This window comes from Acanthochromis polyacanthus, chromosome 8, assembly GCF_021347895.1.
Source record: "Acanthochromis polyacanthus isolate Apoly-LR-REF ecotype Palm Island chromosome 8, KAUST_Apoly_ChrSc, whole genome shotgun sequence".
In the NCBI taxonomy this organism is placed as follows: Eukaryota; Metazoa; Chordata; class Actinopteri; family Pomacentridae; genus Acanthochromis; species Acanthochromis polyacanthus.
The window spans coordinates 31,920,653-31,940,219 of NC_067120.1; the positions used below are offsets into that span (position 1 = coordinate 31,920,653).

Below are 19,567 nucleotides of genomic sequence, written 5' to 3' on the forward strand. Positions count from 1 at the left end.
CATACCCCAAGAGACTTGCAGCTGTAATTGCAGTAAAAGGTGGCGCTACAAAGTATTAATGCAAGGGGGCCGAATAATATTGCACGCTCCACTTTTCAGTTTTTTATTTGTTAAAAAAGTTTAAAATATCCAATAAATTTCACTTCACGATTGTGTCCCACTTGTTGTTGATTCTTGACAAAAAATTACAATTTTATATCTTTATGTTTGAAGCCTGAAATGTGGCGAAAGGTTGAAAAGTTCAAGGGGGCCGAATACTTTCACAAGGCACTGTATATATATATATATATATATATATATATATATATATGTAAATAGACAAGAGCCTTCCATAGGATAATTGCTGCAGTGATGAATACATTTCAGTAGGCAACAATTTATTTAACTCTAGCTGATGCAGTGAGGAGCTTCTCATCTTCTCACTTCTCAAGCAAAGAAAACAACAAAGTAGATTTCTGAAACGACTAAAATCAGGTTAAGAACTGTCCAATGCATTATTAAAACCTTAAGGATTGTGTTGAACCATCATCTTGGAGGAACAAATGTGGTGGGTCATGTGGTCTGATGAGTCCAGATTTACCCTGTTCCAAAGTGATGGGTGCATCACAGGAAGAAGAGAGGCGGATGAAGTGATGCACAAACTCATTTTAGTCCAGGGGCCACAGAAAGCCCAATTTGATCTCAAGTGAGCCGCACCAGTAACATCACAGCATAATAACCTATAAATAACCATAATTCCAACTTTTTCAGCACTATTCTGGCATTTAGCAAATAGAAATAATTTTGATAATCCTAACTGACCTCAATCAGGAAAAGTTCAGTCTGATTTCATCCCAGACAGTGAGAAGAAAGGTTGTGTGTCTTTTTATACGGTCTATGTCAAGTTCTGGTTTCAACTATATAGAGAGATATTGTTTAGCTGGCTGCAGACACTGGAATGTGTGCCTGTTATCCATGTGTTTATGTGTCAATAATCCCATTTAAAAGTGGTTCATTCACTTTCACTCTCATTCCCCCTCCGCAGAGGCTGCTCAGCTATTAAAAGTAAAAATTGCTGGAGGAAGTGACTCATGTACAATTTCATTTCTTCTTAACTTGTTACAAAGAAATGTAATTGTACATTGTTACTGTGACATTAGTAGAGGTAATTTTGGTTCAGAGGTAGATTTCCTTATCTTGAGGAATTCATGAATCCAATAATGAATTCCTCAAGATAAGGAAATCTACGTCTGACAGCTCTTTAACCCTTTGATGCGCAACATGGGTGAAAAGTGACCCAAACCCAATGGAAAATAGGTATCTCCTGACCCACGCTGCGCAAAGAGTTAAAGTCAGAAAATGTGACTTCAGTCACTTGCACCAAGAGGAGAGCTCAAACTCAAAGATCACATCTACATTATAGCAGCCTGCTTCTCATTGGTGGACCTGCTTCCATGATGTGATGGAAGCAGGTTTATGGAGATCTGTTGACAACAAAATGTTTTCAGGTTTGAGTTTGTTGAAGCATCAGAAGTTATGTGACATCTAACACATATCAGATAAACGGATGAAAACACACAGGTTTTTGCGTTTCAGCACTCACACTTTGTTTTCTGACTTGTTTTCCTGTTGCAGACAGCCTACAGAGTCCTGCAGCAGCACCCTCAAATCCTTGGCAGCAGGATCGCCATGTTGGGCCTTTCTCTTGGCACCAGTATTACATTCAGAATGGCTGTTTACTCCCAGGTTATAAAGGTAAGGCAACCACAGCTCCAACATACTTTCATATTCTTAGTATTTGTAATGTGAAAGTGTTTTTGGAAATACATGTGTTCACTTTTTTGTCATTCCTGTTTATTAAGTCAAGTAAAATCAAGTTTATATTTTTATAACACATTTGAAATTAAAAGTGATGTACACATTTTAAGACAGGCATGGAGATGGTAGACAGATGTAGATAGGTGGACGGTTCCCCAGATTAGTGTCCTGGATGGTTGAACTGAACACAGCAATCTGTTCTGAATGCCCTACTGCCCCATCCATGGTGCCGAAGAGAAAGCTGTTTTCTGTGCAGCAACATAGGAACACTGTTAGATATCATCCTCAAAGTCAGTCTTTTTGCAGTCGTCATTGGGTATTGGCAAAGACATATGACTAAGACAAATTATAGGAGGAATATTTGCACCGATAAATGTAAGAGAAGAGGAAATAATAAGATTTCAGTGAAGTTTTTTCTAGTTTTGAAATAGTACATACAGAAGCTCATGTGTATGTCACAGGCCAAATTAGAATCCAGGCAGATTTAGAATCCGCCAAGGCAGAATTAGAATTTTGATTTCGCCTAGGCGAAATCAAAATTCTACCATGGTTTTTGTACCGATTTCAATCGTGATATATCAATAGCCTGTATATTAGAAAGAATAACCCTAAAACTAACCCTAACCCTCTAACAGGATTTTGGTATACAGTATTCATATTCAAAACCCTTCAAATTTCAATCTAGCCTAGGCGAAATCAAAATTCTAATTCTGCCTAGGCAGGTTTAAAATCTGCCTGGATTCTAATTTCGCCTGTAACATATACATGCCTAAATCTGGTAGGTCAAAAGAGGTCAACGAGATCTGTAGTATATGTGATATAGATATGTTTTACTTACAATGGTTCAGAGACAGGAAACAATGGGGAATGGCTAATCTGGCTGACTGTTTTAGAGAGAAATATAGAGGGTAGGTTGTGTATTAGTCGGGACAAGTAATATTCTGAAGCCTCCAGGCCTAGAAATGGTTTACCATGTTACTAGAGCTGGATTAAGAGTGCCAGGAGCCCATGTCTTGGAGTATTTGTTTCCTCAAGAAGAGTACGACAAGCTTAGCTGCTGATTCTATAAATGCTGTATCAGGAGAAGCACAGAAAGAATCACTTCAGCACAGCACAAGAACAAGGAATTTGTCCTTCGTGAGCTCTTTTGAAACTGTCTTATTTTTTAAGAACCTGGAAGTTCTGAGGACTTCCGCTTTAAGCAGCCATGAGGTAGGCAGCACACGAACAGAGCTCCCCAATCTTTAAGACAAACGCCAGATTTTTGAAAGATTACTGACTGTCAACAAACGAAGTCTAGAAGTGGCGTTTATAACATGCCGAGACCAAAACAAAAAAGCGTTTCACAGATGAAGGATAGGGCTCAAACAGCCGAGAAAGAATCGAGCGAGGACGATACAGCTAGCCATCTTGACAGAGAGGAGCTACAAGTGGACGCTGACATGGCTAGCATGCAGATGATATTGCAAGAGCTCAGTGAGTTTCGGCGTGAAAATGGGGATACTCTTCGTGAGATAAGAGAGGATATTAAGGCAACTAACAGACGAGTAGATGAAGTCGAAACGCGACTTACCGAGTCAGAGGAGAGAGTGCAGGGGCTGGAGGAGGCTACGAGGGAGCTACTAAAGCTACAGGCTAAGTTGGAAGAGAAGCTAACAGATCAAAAGGGAAGAGCAAGACAGGAGAATATAAGAATACACGGCATAGAGGAAGGATCAGAGAGCAACTCCACATCGATGATATCATTTGTGGAAAATCTCCTGGGGGATAAACTGGAGCTGTCTCCCACCAACGACCTCAAGATCGAACGTGCGCATTGGGACCGAAACCTCCGGCTGATTCCCCCCCGAGATCCATAGTAGTTAAGTTCTCCAGCAGCAAAACTAAAGAAAAAATACTGAAACTCGTGTGGCAAAAAAAGGGGTTTCTTTATCAGGAGAGAAAGGTTTTTGTGGACCACGACTATGCACCCGAGACCCTCAGAAAGCGCCGAGAATACACCGAGGCAAAGAAAGTGCTGCGGGAGAATAAAATAAGATTCCAGACTCCTTTTCCAGCCAGGATGAGGGTGTTTTATGAGGGAGAAACATGCTTGTACATCTCTGCAGAAGAGGTAACGAAGGACATGGTGAAGAGAGGCTTATCTGTGACGATTTATAAACCACCAACGAGCTGGATTGACAGAGTGGGAAACCTGATGTGGTGCAAAATCCGATCACCGAGAGGAGCAGCGCAGCAGCCAGAGTCTCTGCGGGATGGTTTCAAAAAGAGAATGGACGCTTTCAGGCATTCTGACCAGTGAACTGATCTTGTTTCAATGCAAATACCTCACGGTAAGGAGGCCTAGAAGTAATAGGGAATGTGAAACAAACTATACTTAAAACACTGCCATGGGAAATGACTGGTTTAGGTTAATGACATTTCTTATATAATGTAAGATTGGGGAAGAACTGAACAGGCTAAAAACATGGAGGGCCCTCCACAGCTGGACACACATGGAGGCTTACTCTCTGAGCTGACAGAACATCTCAGCTCATCCAGGGTCACAAATAAGACCTCAAAACTGGAAGTTCAACCTGTGATATTGGTAAAATGTATGAAGTTCATGTTTTTCTGGGACTGTTCTATTAATGTTATTTTCTGTGTTCATGTTTTTATAAAGTTCGAGTGGAGGGGGGGTAGAAAGACTAAAAGTGGCACTTGATTAAAAATGGAAAGACAAAAAGTTACACTTAGGTTGGCCTCCTATAATGTGAAGGGTGTACTTAATCCAATAAAAAGAAGTAAAATTCTGAGCAAAATGTGAAAAGACAGGGTAGACATAATATTTCTACAAGAGACACATTTAACAGAGCCTGAGCATGCAAAACTCAAAAGGCAGGGCTTTAATCAGGTTTATTCATCCTCTTATAAGACAGGACATAGAAGGGGGGTGGCAACCCTTATATCGAAAAGAGTAGTTTTTGAAAAGATAACAGAAATAACGGACAAGGTAGGTAGATTTAATATGCTTGTAGGAAAACTAGAAGGATTAGAAATTACTCTCTTAAATGTATATGCACCCCCGGGTTCGGCATGGGGGTTTTACAGAAAGATATTTGACCTAATGATTACAAAAGCCCAGGGAATGGTGTTTTGTGGTGGTGACTTCAACCTGAGATTGAATCCAGAGTGGGATGCATCAAGATTAACTCAGACCCAGAATAATACAGTAAGCAATAAGGTGCGAAAGATAATGACAGAGATGGGCATTTGTGACGTATGGAGGGAGTTCAATCCCGCAACTAGAGACTATACCTTTTATTCCCCACCACATAAAACTTACTCAAGAATAGATTTTTTTTATGTACTTTAAAGATGTCAGTTTTGTAAGGTCTTGTAAAATCGGGATAATGGATTTATCAGATCATAGCCCAGTGTATTTAGATTTAAATCTAAAAAGCAGCAAAAATACTTTCACCTGGAGACTTAATTTCAATGTACTTTAAGCAAAAATGAAGGAAGAACTTGAAAAGGAAATTCAGTTATACCTGTCAGAAAATGATAATGGGGAAGTGTCCCCACTTATGGTGTGGGATGCGAGTAAAGCGGTCCTGAGAGGAAAAATAATTCCAAAATCGGCCCTTGAAAAGAAGCTCAGACAAGAAAAATTGAATCAACTAGAAAAAGAGTTAGATAATATGCAAAAAAAGCATAAAAAAGATGTCCGTTCGAACATTACTCAGAAAATTAAGGATGTCAAAAACCAGATCAAAGAAATTTACGAGGTTGAGATACAGAAGAAGTTAGTCTTTCTGAAGCAGAGGTATTCTGAAGCAGGTAGTAAATCAACCAAAATTCTGACTTATAAACTAAGAAAGCGACAAGCAGAGAGAGTAGTATATAAAAATAAAAGACCCAACCACTAAACAAATGAAACATGACTTTCAGGACATTCGCACTTGCTTTGAAAAATATTATAAAAATTTATATGCCCGGATGACCAATAAGGGGGACAAGTCACCGGAATCACTGCTTGCGTCACTTAATCTCCCAACAGTTACAGAAGACGAGAATAATTTTTTAATGGCTAATGTGACCGTTGAAGAACTCCAAAAGCCAATTTCTAGACTTAAATTAAACAAGTCTCCTGGTACTGACGGGTTCCCAGCGGAATGGTACAAGACTTTTAGAGAGTCTTTATCACCATTACTACTAAGAACATTCAACTGGGTCCTTAAAAAAAGAGAGATACCTCCATCTTGGAGGGAGGCAATCATAAGTATAATACCGAAAGATGGTAAAGATAAGACAGACTGCTGTAATTACCGCCCAATTAGTTTGTTGAACCAAGATTATAAACTCTTCACGTCAATTCTGGCAAAACGCCTAGAAATAATACTTCCACAAATCATACAATTGGATCAAGCGGGGTTCATTCGACAGAGGCAAACACAGGACAATGTTAGGAGGACATTACATGTTATCAACCATATAAATAGAAAAAATTTAGAGGGTGTCCTATTAGGGTTAGATCAGCGCTCGATTTAGTCGCCAGGTCGCCATTTGCGACTAAAAACCAATTTTGGCGACCAAAAATGACAAAAAACACGCTGGTTAGGGGCCCAAATATTTTGATTTGGGCTACTGACCTCCAAATCCAAGTTTCAGGGATGGCAATTTTCCGCGGATTTCCGCCGATTTAATTTCAAATTTGAACTCTTTATTGTCGCTGATGTTAGCGTCGTTAACATCTCGCGGGAGTCCGCGAGACTCCGTCGGATCCAGAACCAGCCCACAATGTGGTGGCGGCATCCGGAGGACAGCACCAACTGAGCCTGAGCACCGCGAACGGAAAGCACCAAGCCACCGGAGCTGTCATTTTTAACTCGGCGGGTCCGCCGGCTGCTCTCCCCGGTCACAGACTGCTCAGACTCCCCGGCTGGCTAGCTATCCCCCGCGAGCTGCTCGGCTAACACCTGCCGCTCCTCGTCGCTCATCTGCCCGGGACAAACCGCACCTGTTCCGGCTGTCAACGTCCCAGTCGCCCGCTAGGAGCTCCGGACAATGCGCTGCTCATTCGTGGGTGACTTTTCACGGCCGTGGGGGGTTTTAAGGCACACTTTGCCTAGCGACCAGTGATAGCTCGGCGGCTCCAGCTAACAAGTTGACGTGGAGGAAGAACTGGAACCCCCCCCAAAAAAAAAAAAAAAAAAAAAATGTAGGATTAATTTTTTTGGCCACTAAAAGTTGATTTTGGCTCCAAAAAATGTCTAAATTGACATATGTTGGTGGCCCAAAAAATGTCATTTGGGTGACCGGACCTCTCCGCCTTAAATCGAGCGCTGTAGATGCAGAGAAGGCCTTCGACTCTGTCGATTGGTCCTTCCTATATAAAACATTAGAGAGATTTCAATTCCACAGTTTATTATTATAAACCAACGGCTAAAATTCACATTAATGGAGGATTATCAAATAATTTTGAGCTAGAAAGGGGATGTCGGCAGGGTTGCCCTGTGTCCCCGCTCTTATTTGCCATTTTTATAGAGCCTCTGAGTCAATGTGTAAGACAGAATGAGAAGATAAAGGGGATCAGGGTGTCTCAAGAAGAACACAAAATTGCCTTGTTTGCTGATGATATATTAATATACTTGGGACAGCCATCTGTTTCTCTTCCATATCTGCTTAAGACCCTGAAGGAATATGGAACTTTATCAGGTTATAAACTAAAGACCCATAAATCTCAAATTTTAGCATTTAATTATTCTCCTAGTCAAACCATCAGAAAGGAACTTAAAGTCAGTTGGGATTCGAAGTCAATTAAATATCTTGGTGTGAATATTCCAAAACACCTGGACGTGATTATACCGGAGAATTATGACCCCTTATTTTCCAAAATTAAATCTGATCTGAACAGGTGGAATCGAGTTCCCTTTCTAGGACTGGGACAGAGGGTTGAAACAATAAAAATGAATGTGCTTCCGAGGCTATTATATCTGTTCCAAAACATACCAGCAGAACTTTCAGAGGAGAAATTTCAGGAATTAGATAAACTGATATCACGATTCATATGGCAGGGGAAGAAGCCAAGAATTCGTTATAAGATTCTTCAACTAGCAAAAGCCAAAGAAGGCGTCTCACTCCCAAATATTATAAATTACTATAAAGCGGTACAGATAAAAACTCTGGTTAGCATTTGCAACCCTACCTACAAAGCGAAGTGGAAAGACATAGTGTCAAATATGCAGCCATGTCCCATTGCAAGCAGTTATAGGAGACAATGGATTGTTCTCCAGTCTGAAAGATGTAAACCCATGAATAAAAACATCAGTTAGGATTTTGCACAGGGTAATTAGTGAAAATAAGACCAAGGAACAATACTGGGTCTTAAGATGGATAGGATATGACTCGGAGTTCTTACCAAATAGGATGGATGCAAGATTTAAACAGTGGACAAAGAAAGGGTTAACAAAACATAGTGATCTTTATGAGGGGGGCAAAATGCAACAATTTCAGGATCTTAACTCAGTGGCTGCCAGCTGTTTTCAGAGCAAAGAGCCCCATACTGCCAGAGTTTTTAAGAATTTTGACAGATTTTTCAAGATCTACAGAATATCAAGTTTTAAGACTACATAAACATTGAAACTACCGAAAGAAAGGGTAGATTCTCTTCTTTCATCAGGAAAAAAAAAGTTTGTTTCTCGCATTTTCGGTTGTAAAGTTATCGGTAGCAGAACATAGGGTCGTTTCAGCAAAAACACCTGTTTTTGACCAAAAAACAAAGATAACGAGCTTTTTGTGCAGAGAGGCACATCAATCAGAGCAGTCACTTTGATGCCAATATTTTTTGGTTTAGTGACATCCCACACAACTGAACAGTTGTTTACTTATATGAAACAACAAAAACAACTCGGAAAAAGCGTTTTGAGGTCAACTTTTTAACTTTTTGTTAGCTAAATCATTTATTTACAAACAAGCAACACAAGTCAACATTTTGGTTCAGAACAATACATCTTACAAAATATAAACAATCTATTTTTAGGTGTGTGTATGTGTGCTCGCTCAAAACTCATCTGACTCGGCTTCATCAGATGAGCTCAAGACAGCGGTGGTGGCGAAACCGAAACCGAAGCCGCGCTAGGTTTCGGTTTCTAGCGCGGCTTTGATCGCCAGTGGCTGTTGGCAGTGGCACTTTTTGCTGTCGCCCCACCATGGCCACTGTCTTTGTCATTCTTTTGGCCCACCGCAACACTCTCACGTTCCAAAACTAAACGATTTTCACCGACAAGCTCCGACAGACTATCATGCAGCCCCCTCAGTCAAAAAACATGATTGACGTCTATAGACATCATTGGCAGCGAACGTTCGGATTTTAATTGACGTCTATAGACGTCAATGGCAGCGAATGAGTTAAAAACCGATTTGGTTTAACCAATCAGGATTTTTATGGATTTCTGCAACTTAGACATTATCTAGAGAAAGCAACGAAAAAGGAAGAATTGCAACAAACAAACCTGGGTTTAGTGAAGATTTTTCTACTTAGCTACAAGTCAGACCCTGGATATGGAAACATATCAAAAAATATATAAAGTGTGCAAGAGCTGGTAAGGGAGGATACTGTGTATATAAAGGAGAAATGGGAGAAGGAAAGTAACATCACGATGCAGACGGAAACATGGGAGAAAATAATTGTCCAACAGTGGAAAAGTACATCTGCTATGTCCTGGAGAGAATTTGGGTGGAAAAGTATAGTTAGGTTTTTTAAAGTTCCGACTCAGAGGAGTGCTCTTGGAGGGACCACATCCTGCTGGAGATCTTGTGGCGAGAGCAAGGCAACACATTTCCATGTGTTTTGGGACTGCCCGGTCATCTCAAAATTCTGGGAAGAAAATAAATTGAACATGGAGCAAATTATGAAAATAGTGATTCCTTCAGATTTCATGACCCTATTTCTTGGACTAAGACCGGACTCTGTGAAGGGACCTGAAAACAAATATATGTACAATATCCTAATATTAGCTAGTAAAAAAGCAATCACAAGGAAATGGCTGGCAAGAGATTCTTCTACAGTTGAGGATTGGATCAAAGTGGTTCGGGATATCTTTACAATGGAGAGGCTAACCTTTATTCTTAGGCTTGAACAAGACAAATTTGAAAGTTATTGGAAAAATTGGTTACATTTTCTAAGAACTCATGGGCAGAAGTCTGGGTAAGGTGATAAAACCCCCATGTTCTTAACTCCACTCATCAGGTTCTATTTTGTTGTTTTGGTTCAGTTATCAAATCAGTTTAATCAGTACCATACATATAAGTAGTAATCTAGCTATACTTAAGATGCAGACATAATTTGTGATGCTGTAGCTCCTATCATTGCTGTTACCACCCTACAATAAGATTTAGTTTGCAAGAGAAATTATAGATAAAGGATATAGGGATAAAGGATGCATATGAGACAACAAGCTTTGTATCATTACCGCAATTACTGTTATTTTCCAGTCATTATTTATTTTTTATTTTTTAAATATTTTTTTAAAAACTATTTTATTTCTAATTATGTATCTAGTTTTTAACCATTTAACTATTTATTTTTGTATTTATTTATTTTTGTCATTTCTATTATTATGATTATTATCATTACTATTAATATTATTATTATATTATTTACTTAGGTTTATTATTATTATTATCATTTATCTATGTATTTATTATTATCATTATTATTCTTTCTTCTCTTTTTGTTTTGATGATAAGACAGCAATATATATACAAAGTATGAACACAAAAGTAAATGATACATGTATGTGCTGTGTGTGAAAATAAAAAAGTTTAATAACAAAAAAAGGAAACTGGAAGTTCAGCTTTTATTCCAGCAGTAACTCAGCTTTTTCAAAGCATTTTTCAATGGTCAATGCTTTAAATAGATCTTAAATGTAAGATTTGCTTCAAAAATGTTGCATCATCATCTCATGCAATTTTACCTGGAAACCTCCTGTTAGACCAATCATTGCACAAAGGAGGTGTCCAAGGCATTCCAGGATGAATGGTGAACACAGAGGAGACAACCCATTTGAACAGAGCAGCACAAGGAAGCAGGAGAGACCTGGCAGTGCTGGGAATGAACCTTAATAATGCCTGTGGATCAGTCCCACACAAGCTACTGGAAGTTTCCCTGACCAGATATCACGTCACAGAAGATCCAGAATCTCATCCTTGATTATGACAACAACTTTTGCCTGAGGTTTGCCTCTGTGACGTTGACATCAGCTTGGCATTGGCAGACGTTCTCCGTCCAAATGTGCCTCTTGTCACTGATTAAGATACTAATGGATGACTTAAATGTATTCACAATATCAGTGTCTGGATGCACATTCATATCAAATCAAAGCAAAATATAGGTGACACGGCTGTGAGTTGAGTCTTTGTAGGTTGCAATGTGAATTGCAACCTACAAAGACTCAAATGGCTCAACACATTGGCAAGGATGACCAAAATTCAGGTTTCTGGTCTCAGGAAAAGGACAAACAAACGGACAGCTCAGCTTTGGACTGGGAGGAACTCGGTGTCCATTTGTGACAGACAAAGAAGTCAAGAGACTGAATATGGTGTTAACAAGTGAATGAAGATCAGTCAGTTCCTGCTGAGGTGGCTGGGCTTGATGTGAAGTGTGAGCAGCATTGCCCTTTACAGGTCTAATAGCAAGCTTAAGTTTCCTTTTAGGAAGTTAGGGAGTTTCCTTTTTTTGCTCCTTGTTACTTCTTGGAATCTGCTTGTTGATTAAAACAAATTGTTGTCATATACTGAAAGTGTGTGTGTGTGTGTCTCACAGCTCAGATGTGTGGTGTGTATTGGGGGGAGTCACGTGCAGCCAATCGATGGATCTGTGAAAGAAATACTGACTTTTTTTAGCCTGTAAGTTGATCTGTTTAAATGTACTTCATGATTTCTGTTGACGCTGAGATAGAATACACATTCATAGAAACTGAATTTAAAAGATAAGAAGTGAATCTGAGACTTGGTTTTGTCCAAGATTTTGAACATTTTAGGTGTTTTTATTTACTTTGTTGTCTAATCAGAAATGACTCAAAACATCGCTTGAGTGAGAAGAATGAGGTGATTTGGCGAGATTTGCTACTGCCCATCACCATTGACCCCTCATTCAAAGTGGATGTGAGTATCACCACAGTTTCTCTTATTCCTGAACACTTCATCTTGTTTTCAATGCAAGTGTCTAATCACAGTGTACTTTTATTATTATTGCAATGACCCTATTTCATTGGAGATACAAAGCACATTGAGATAAGATTAAAATCATCTGTTGGACATTTGATGGAACAAAAAAGGCATGTGAGTTTAAATTTCCTTCAGACCAGCTTTATTTGTTGCTCAAAGTTAACTGGAGATTTACATTATGTGCTGTCTATTGTGAAACCACCTTTGTTGAAAGATTTTCCAGCGGTGTGGGTAAATTTCTATTCTTTCTTTTGCCGACAACTGTAGATAATGTCTCAAAACTCTGTGGATAATTAATTCCTGATGTAATGGACGGTGATACAGGTGAGATAATCTGAAGCTGCTACAGGTGAAGAGTGAAAAGCTGTTTGTCTCTGAGCAGATGGGACGTTTCCAGTGTCCTCTGATGCTGGTTGTAGGTGAAGACGATCAGAGCTGGGCTGCCTATGATTCTGCAATGGATGTGAGTTTATTTTTCTGACAGCTTCATGTGTGAATGAATAACAGGAGATCTGAAGTCAGGTTAGAAGTCAATATAGCAAAAGTTAGCTTAGATTTTACTGATTTCTGAGACAAAGTGGAATAAGTACAGTGAGATACTGAAGTCCAAAACGTTGACCGCAACATTTTCTTAAAAATCTTCATGAAGTTTTTGATTTTCTCATGAAAACTCAATAATTTCTTTTTTGAAGGTAGAACAGTTTTTTTTTGACAGACCCAGCAAACATCTGGGAAGTAATAAGGAATAATGCACACTGGTGTTGTAGTAACTGATGTGAATTTGCCAAACACATTATACAACTTTTACACTGTTATCCATAGCATATATCAGCAACATATATGAGGTTTTCTTTCAGGAAGAAACATGTTATTTTATATGATCTCAGGCAAAACAAAGAGTTGAACTTCTTCACTCTCTCAGTTCTACGTTTTGTGAAGAACAACATTTTAGCCACAGTGAGAAAACAACATGTTTCTATAATGTGGTTATTTGCTGCAGCAGCCAGTGGGAACAATATTTGATTTTGACTAAATGCATGAAATGATATAATATAGTTCAAGCTAAACGGAAACAAATAGAAAATACTGCAGAGCAATAAATGATTTTATCAACAAGAGAAATTCTAACAAAGGAGACAGAAATAAACATTGGATGGATCCAAATCTAAAATTCCACTCTATTCGCAGAGATGTTCAACCTTAGAAAAATTCTACATTTCATATATTTAGCTGCCATACTTCCTTTCAAATCTGCAGCTCCTCTTTTATTTGACTAGTTTGCTCTTAAGCTTTAGGAGATTTCTCATAGTTCTGTAAGTTAAGCAGCTTTGAAGTATTAACCTACCCGGTAAATACAAAGTTAGATTTATTTCTAGAATGCAAACATCCAAGGTCTGCACTTTAATAAATTAAAGACATCGTGAAGCTTTCTGGCACATAGCAAATCAGGATTTGAACCTCCTATTTTCCAGATGAAGGAGATGATGGAGCGAGCAGGGAACAGCCACCTGCTGACCATCCTGTCGTACCCAAAAACAGGTCACCTGATTGAACCACCGTACACACCACACTTTCGAGCCAGCATCTTCAGAAAAGTGGGCACGCGTGAGAAGTGTAAGTTCACTTTCAGGCCGGGAAGCTGGAGACACTGACGAGAATAAGGAGCTTCACTTCTGACGGCTGTTTGTTGTGTTTGCAGTCATGGCTCTGTGGGGCGGACAGACGGTGGAACATTCTCGTGCTCAGGAGGACGCCTGGAAGAAGATCTTGGTCTTTCTGAGGGAGAATCTGTACGGCGGCACAAACCCTGGTGCAACGTTGTTATCCCACCTGTAAACAAGATGACAGCTAATGACTGCAGATATCCAAAGTGAAGTCAAAATTGTAGTTATTTCCTCAAAGACGATGTCAGGTTATGCACAGTGGGAACACTGCTAAAACTATCCAGGCTGTAGTTGCTGTTCAGGTGGTGGTTCTCTCTCGGCTCAACTATACAAGTGAGCCCTGTCTCACTGTTACTTTATCTTGTGATATATTTTCAAAACAATAGGATTTTTTTTGGTTCAGTTTTGATGAATTCATAACTTATGGCTACCCTGGCTTCCTTTCCATAAAAGGAGTGATTATAAGTAAAAGCACTGTGTATGAGGAGAAGTAGCCTATTTTTAACTGCGCACATACAAAAAAGGGGAACTACAATGCTGGGGAAATCTTGGCCTGTGAGGAGTGTGTGCACAGTTCCAAATATGGTTATAGGAAGCGCATGAAGAGCGTGTTGATCAATGTCTTAAACAAAGTGTGTGTGTTAACAACGGAATGTGGATGCTGTGTACTTGCTGGAAAAACATGATTTCTGTATAACTGATGTATGTGTTACAAGAATTAGACTGTGTGTAAACCTATGAGTCAACTGGGCGTACCAAGAGTAGAAGTGTGTGTGTGTGTGTGTGTGTGTGTGTGTGTGTGTGTGTGTGTGTGTGTGTGTGTGTGTGTGTGTGCTAAGCTAAAGCTAAGGAGGAGGGTATAAAAGACAGAGACAGAGACACTGAATTCTGAGTTCTCCCCCGGGGAGAGTTGTTCCCCGGAGTAGCCAAAGTCTTGAAGAGTCGACACCGGACCTTTTACCCAAGAGATGTGGAGACAATGCAGGACTTAGGCTCCAGAGTTTGCTGAGGACATCGTTGGAAGCAAAGTTGTTCTAACTTTGTTCAACAAGCAAAGACCACACTCTGCTAGACGAAGAGTCCTGAGACGTCTGCAGTTATCCAAAGAGACGAAGAGAAGAAAGCACCTACGACATCCAGAGAGGCGCAGGAGGCAGCGGGGGACCCAGCGACCCATTGCAGCCTGGAGAGTCGGAGACTTTCCACAGCCACCAGCCTACTGAGAGACAGCAGGAACGCCCGAACTTGTGTTCCAGCTGCTGCCACAAAAGATAACTGCCAGACCACGATTGGCTTTCAGAACCTCTCCGCTCACCCTGCCGAGGAAGGACATCCTTCAGGCCGAAAGGAGACTTTGTACTGAGTCTGCTGGTCTACAGAGGAGTTCAACTAGACGCAGGTCAAGACCGGGCGGGGCGGCAACAGCTGAGCCGTCCACTCTCTCTCTCCTAAATTTTACAATTAGAGAAGATTCTTAGGTACGCTCAGTTTAGTTTACTTCAGTTTAGTTAAGTTAGAAATAATCAGAAATAATTAAATTGTTTAATCATGAGCTGTTGCTATAACCCTGCTTAATAAAAAGCTATATTGCATTTAAAGAGAAGTCTTATGAGATTATTATGATTCACCTATCCTGCATAGTGGTAAAAAGTTAAGTTTATTGTGTGCATTAAATCTAATGGTTCTTAAAGGTTAATTTAATGCAACTAGTTATTTAAACATTACCCCTAAGGTTAGTGTTCCAAACCTCTAAAACCAACCTAGGAATATCACCAAGTGCAAACAGTTATAAGAGGAAAGCTGCCACTAACAAGCGTGATCAGTAAATCAATTCTGCTACAAGGAGGGCTGCTTCGTAAGAGAGTATTTATTGAAATAAGAAGGGTAAGACGTTTGGATGTACACACGTGGACAAAATTGTTGGTACCCCTCAGTTAAAGAAGGAAAAACCCACAATTCTCACTGAAATCACTTGAAACTCACAAAAGTAACAATAAATAAAAATTTATTGAAAATTAAATAATCAAAATCAGCCATCACTTTTGAATTGTTGATTAACATAATTATTTTAAAAAACAAACTAATGAAATAGGGCTGGACAAAAATGATGGTACCCATAACTTAATATTTTGTTGCACAACCTTTTGAGGCAATCACTGCAATTAAACGATTTCTGTATTTGTCAATGAGCATTCTGCAGCTGTCAACAGGTATTTTGGCCCACTCCTCATGAGCAAACAGCTCCAGTTGTCTCAGGTTTGATGGGTGTCTTCTCCAAATGGCATGTTTCAGCTCCTTCCACATATGTTCAATGGGATTCAGATCTGGGCTCATAGAAGGCCACTTTAGAATAGTCCAACGCTTTTCTCTCAGCCATTCTTGGGTGTTTTTGGCTGTGTGTTTTGGATGGTTGTCCTGTTGGAAGACCCATGACCTGCGACTGAGACCAAGCTTTCTGACACTCGGCAGCACATTTCTCTCCAGAATGCCTTGATAGTCTTCAGATTTCATCGTACCTTGCACACTTTCAAGACACCCTGTGCCAGATGCAGCAAAGCAGCCCCAAAACATTACTGAGCCTCCTCCATGTTTCACCGTAGGGACAGTGTTCTTTTCTTCGTATGCTTGGTTTTTGAGTCTATGAACATAGAGTTGATGTGCCTTACCAAAAAGCTCCAGTTTGGTCTCATCTGTCCAAAGGACATTCTCCCAGAAGCTTTGTGGCTTGTCAACATGCATTTTTGCAAATTCCAGTCTGGCTTTTTTATGAGTTTTTTTCAGCAGTGGTGTCCTCCTTGGTCGTCTCCCATGAAGTCCACTTTGGCTCAAACAACGACGAATGGTGCGATCTGACACTGATGTACCTTGGCCTTGGAGTTCACCTTTAATTTCTTTGGAGGTTGCTCTGGGCTCTTTGGATACAATTCCAACGATCCGTCTCTTCAATTTGTCATCAATTTTCCTCTTGCGGCCACGTCCAGGGAGGTTGGCTACTGTCCCGTGGGTCTTGAACTTCTGAATAATATGAGCCACTGTTGTCACAGGAACTTCAAGCTGTTTAGAGATGGTCTTATAGCCTTTACCTTTAAGATGTTTGTCTATAATTTTTTTTCGGATGTCCTGGGACAATTCTCTCCTTCGCTTTCTGTTGTCCATGTTCAGTGTGGTACACACCTTTTCACCAAACAGCAGGGTGACTACTTGTCTCCCTTTAAATAGGCAGACTGACTGATTATGAGTTTGGAAACACCTGTGATGTCAATTAAATGACACACCTGAGTTAATCATGTCACTCTGGTCAAATAGTTTTCAATCTTTTATAGAGGTACCATCATTTTTGTCCAGGCCTGTTTCATTAGTTTGTTTTTTTTAAATAATTATGTTAATCGACAATTCAAAAGTAATGGCTGTTTTTGATTATTTAATTTTCAATAAATTTTTATTTATTGTTACTTTTGTGAGTTTCAAGTGATTTCAGTGAGAATTGTGGGTTTTTCCTTCTTTAACTGAGGGGTACCAACAATTTTGTCCACGTGTGTAAGACAGTAAGGACCTAGGTGAGTATTCCTCGACACCAGCTTAATTATTCTACTGAATCCTGTTAGGTAAATTCTAATAGGCAGATAGAATCTAACCCTTTAAACGGAGAGCTGGACCTGAATTAACCTGAGGAAAGGGTTAAGGAAGGCTAGACTGACTGACAGTAGTAAACAAAAAAGTGTGAAATAAGTCAGACATGTTTTATATTTTAGATTCTTCAAAATAGCCATTGTTTGCTTTGATGACTGCTTTGCACACTCTTGGCATTCTCTGGAGGAGTTTCATGAGGTAGTCACCTGAAATGGTTTTCCAACAGTCCTGAAGGAGTTCCCAGAGATGCTGAGCATTTGTTGGCCCCTTTGCCTTCACTCTGCAGTTCAACTCAACCTAAACCATCTGAATTGGGTTTATGTCAGGTGACTGTGGAGGCGAGATCATCTGACGCAGCACTCCATCACTCTCCTTCTTGGTCAAACAGCCCTTACACAGCCTAGAGGTGTGTTTGAGGTCATTGTCCTGTTGAAAAACATATGATGGCCCAACTAAACGCAAACCGGATGCGATGGCATGCCGCTACAGGAAGCTGTGGTAACCATGCTGGTTCGGTGTGCTTTGAATTTTGAATAAATCCCAGACTGTGTCACCAGCGAAGCACCCCCACACCATGACACCTCCTCCTCCATGCTTCACGGTGGGAACCATGCATGCAGAGACCATCCATTCACCTTTTCTGGTCTCACAAAGATACAGCGGGTGGAAGCAAAGATCTCAAATTTGAACTCATCAGACAAATGCACAGATTTCCTCTGATCTAATGTCCACTCCTTGTGTTTTTTATCGGCCCAAACAATTCTCTTCTTCTTCTTGTTCATACTCAATAGTGGCTTTGTTACAGAATTTTGAGTTGACATTGCTTATGGTGTCCACCAGGGGTCAATGTTAGGACCAAAACGTTTTATACTTTATATAAATGATTTTTGCAAAGTCGCCAATCTGTTTAAATTAATACCATTTGCAGAAGATACAAATATTTTCTGCTCTGATGACAAATTGCATTAACTACTAGAAGACATTACAGAAATGAGAAGATTAATAATATGGTTTGATAGAAATAAATTATCCCTAAGCTTGAATAAAACAAAATTAATGATATTTAGCAACTGCAGAAGAAGTTCAAATAGAGATAGATGGAGATCAGATTGAAAGAGTTTTTAAGCATAAACTCCTTGGGGCAACGATAGATGAAAAGAAGTGAAAGTCGCATATTACACCTGTACACAATAAAATGTCCAAAAAATCTCAGTATTATACAAAGCAAAGCAGGTTCTGGATCAGAAGTCTACTGCATAGAGGTTTGGGGCAATAATTACAAGAGTTTGTTACATTCATTATTCTTGTCCAAAAAAAGGGCAATAAGGATCATTCACAAGGTCGGTTATCTGGAACACACCAACCCCTTATTCTTACAGTCAAAATTACTTAAAACCACAATCTGGTGTGATATCAAACGGCACAAATAATGTAGAAGGCCAAAAATAAACCACTGCCAGGAAATATTGTAAAATTGTTCAGTGGTTGAGAAAGAAGCTGTAATTTAAGAAGAAAACACAACTGCAAAATTTGCAATGCCCTTACCACCAGAAACAGTTTCTGTGTTTCAGTCTGTGAAACAGTTTGAATGTGGAGTTGAAGCAATGTCCAAACATACACCAGTTTAAAATTCAGTATAAAAACATGATTTTTTTACACGATACAAGGATGAAGACGGGGCTTGACCGATGCCAAGTGTTTATAGGAGTTAATGATTGTCTTTTCACTTATTTAATTGGTAACTATGAATTACTTATTGTTCTCTTGTTCTGTTTTCTTTAGTATGAGCAGGGGTGAAAGTAGTTTTAAATTCTTTCTGGTACTAATACCAAAACCTTCGTCTCGCTATAACTTCATGGATTTTAAAATAGCAAAGTTAAAACACAAACAAATAAAAACATAATATTTTACTGGAGGCCAAAGGAATTAATAACACTTGAAAATGCGGTAAACTTTTTGCTTTAATTGAAACACTGATACACATCCAGAATACAAGGCTCTAAGAACAGACATGAGGTCACGAGCAAACACTCAGAATGGAACTAAACATGAAAACACATCACCTAAAAGATTTTCCACAGAGGCCTAAAGTAGTTACAGTAGTAGCAGTTAGTTTCTGATTTTCTGTGGTAACCCATCTTCAGTGTCTCTGCCTTTTCTTTTCAACAAACAGGTTATTTTCCTTTGCATGCGGAGAGAGCTGCAGATAGCCGCTGGAGGGAGGAGGGGGCGGAGCCGGAGATACTCGGTGGACACCGGCGACCCAG

The 19,567-nt window shown here is 39.6% G+C and overlaps 1 protein-coding gene across 1 annotated transcript in view; it reads left to right on the top strand.

Annotated features, from left to right (window-relative positions):
- LOC127535112 (peroxisomal succinyl-coenzyme A thioesterase-like) overlaps nt 1–13,912 on the top strand; it is a 37,401-nt gene extending 23,489 nt beyond the window's left edge. Inside the window, exons 6-11 of the mRNA XM_051952146.1 lie at nt 1,615–1,734; nt 11,603–11,685; nt 11,850–11,943; nt 12,389–12,469; nt 13,479–13,620; nt 13,706–13,912. Of these exons, the coding sequence (XP_051808106.1) occupies nt 1,615–1,734; nt 11,603–11,685; nt 11,850–11,943; nt 12,389–12,469; nt 13,479–13,620; nt 13,706–13,842 (657 nt within the window). The 3' untranslated portion in view covers nt 13,843–13,912. The remainder of the gene's footprint in view (nt 1–1,614; nt 1,735–11,602; nt 11,686–11,849; nt 11,944–12,388; nt 12,470–13,478; nt 13,621–13,705) is intronic.
- Nucleotides 13,913–19,567: the final 5,655 nt, after the last annotated feature.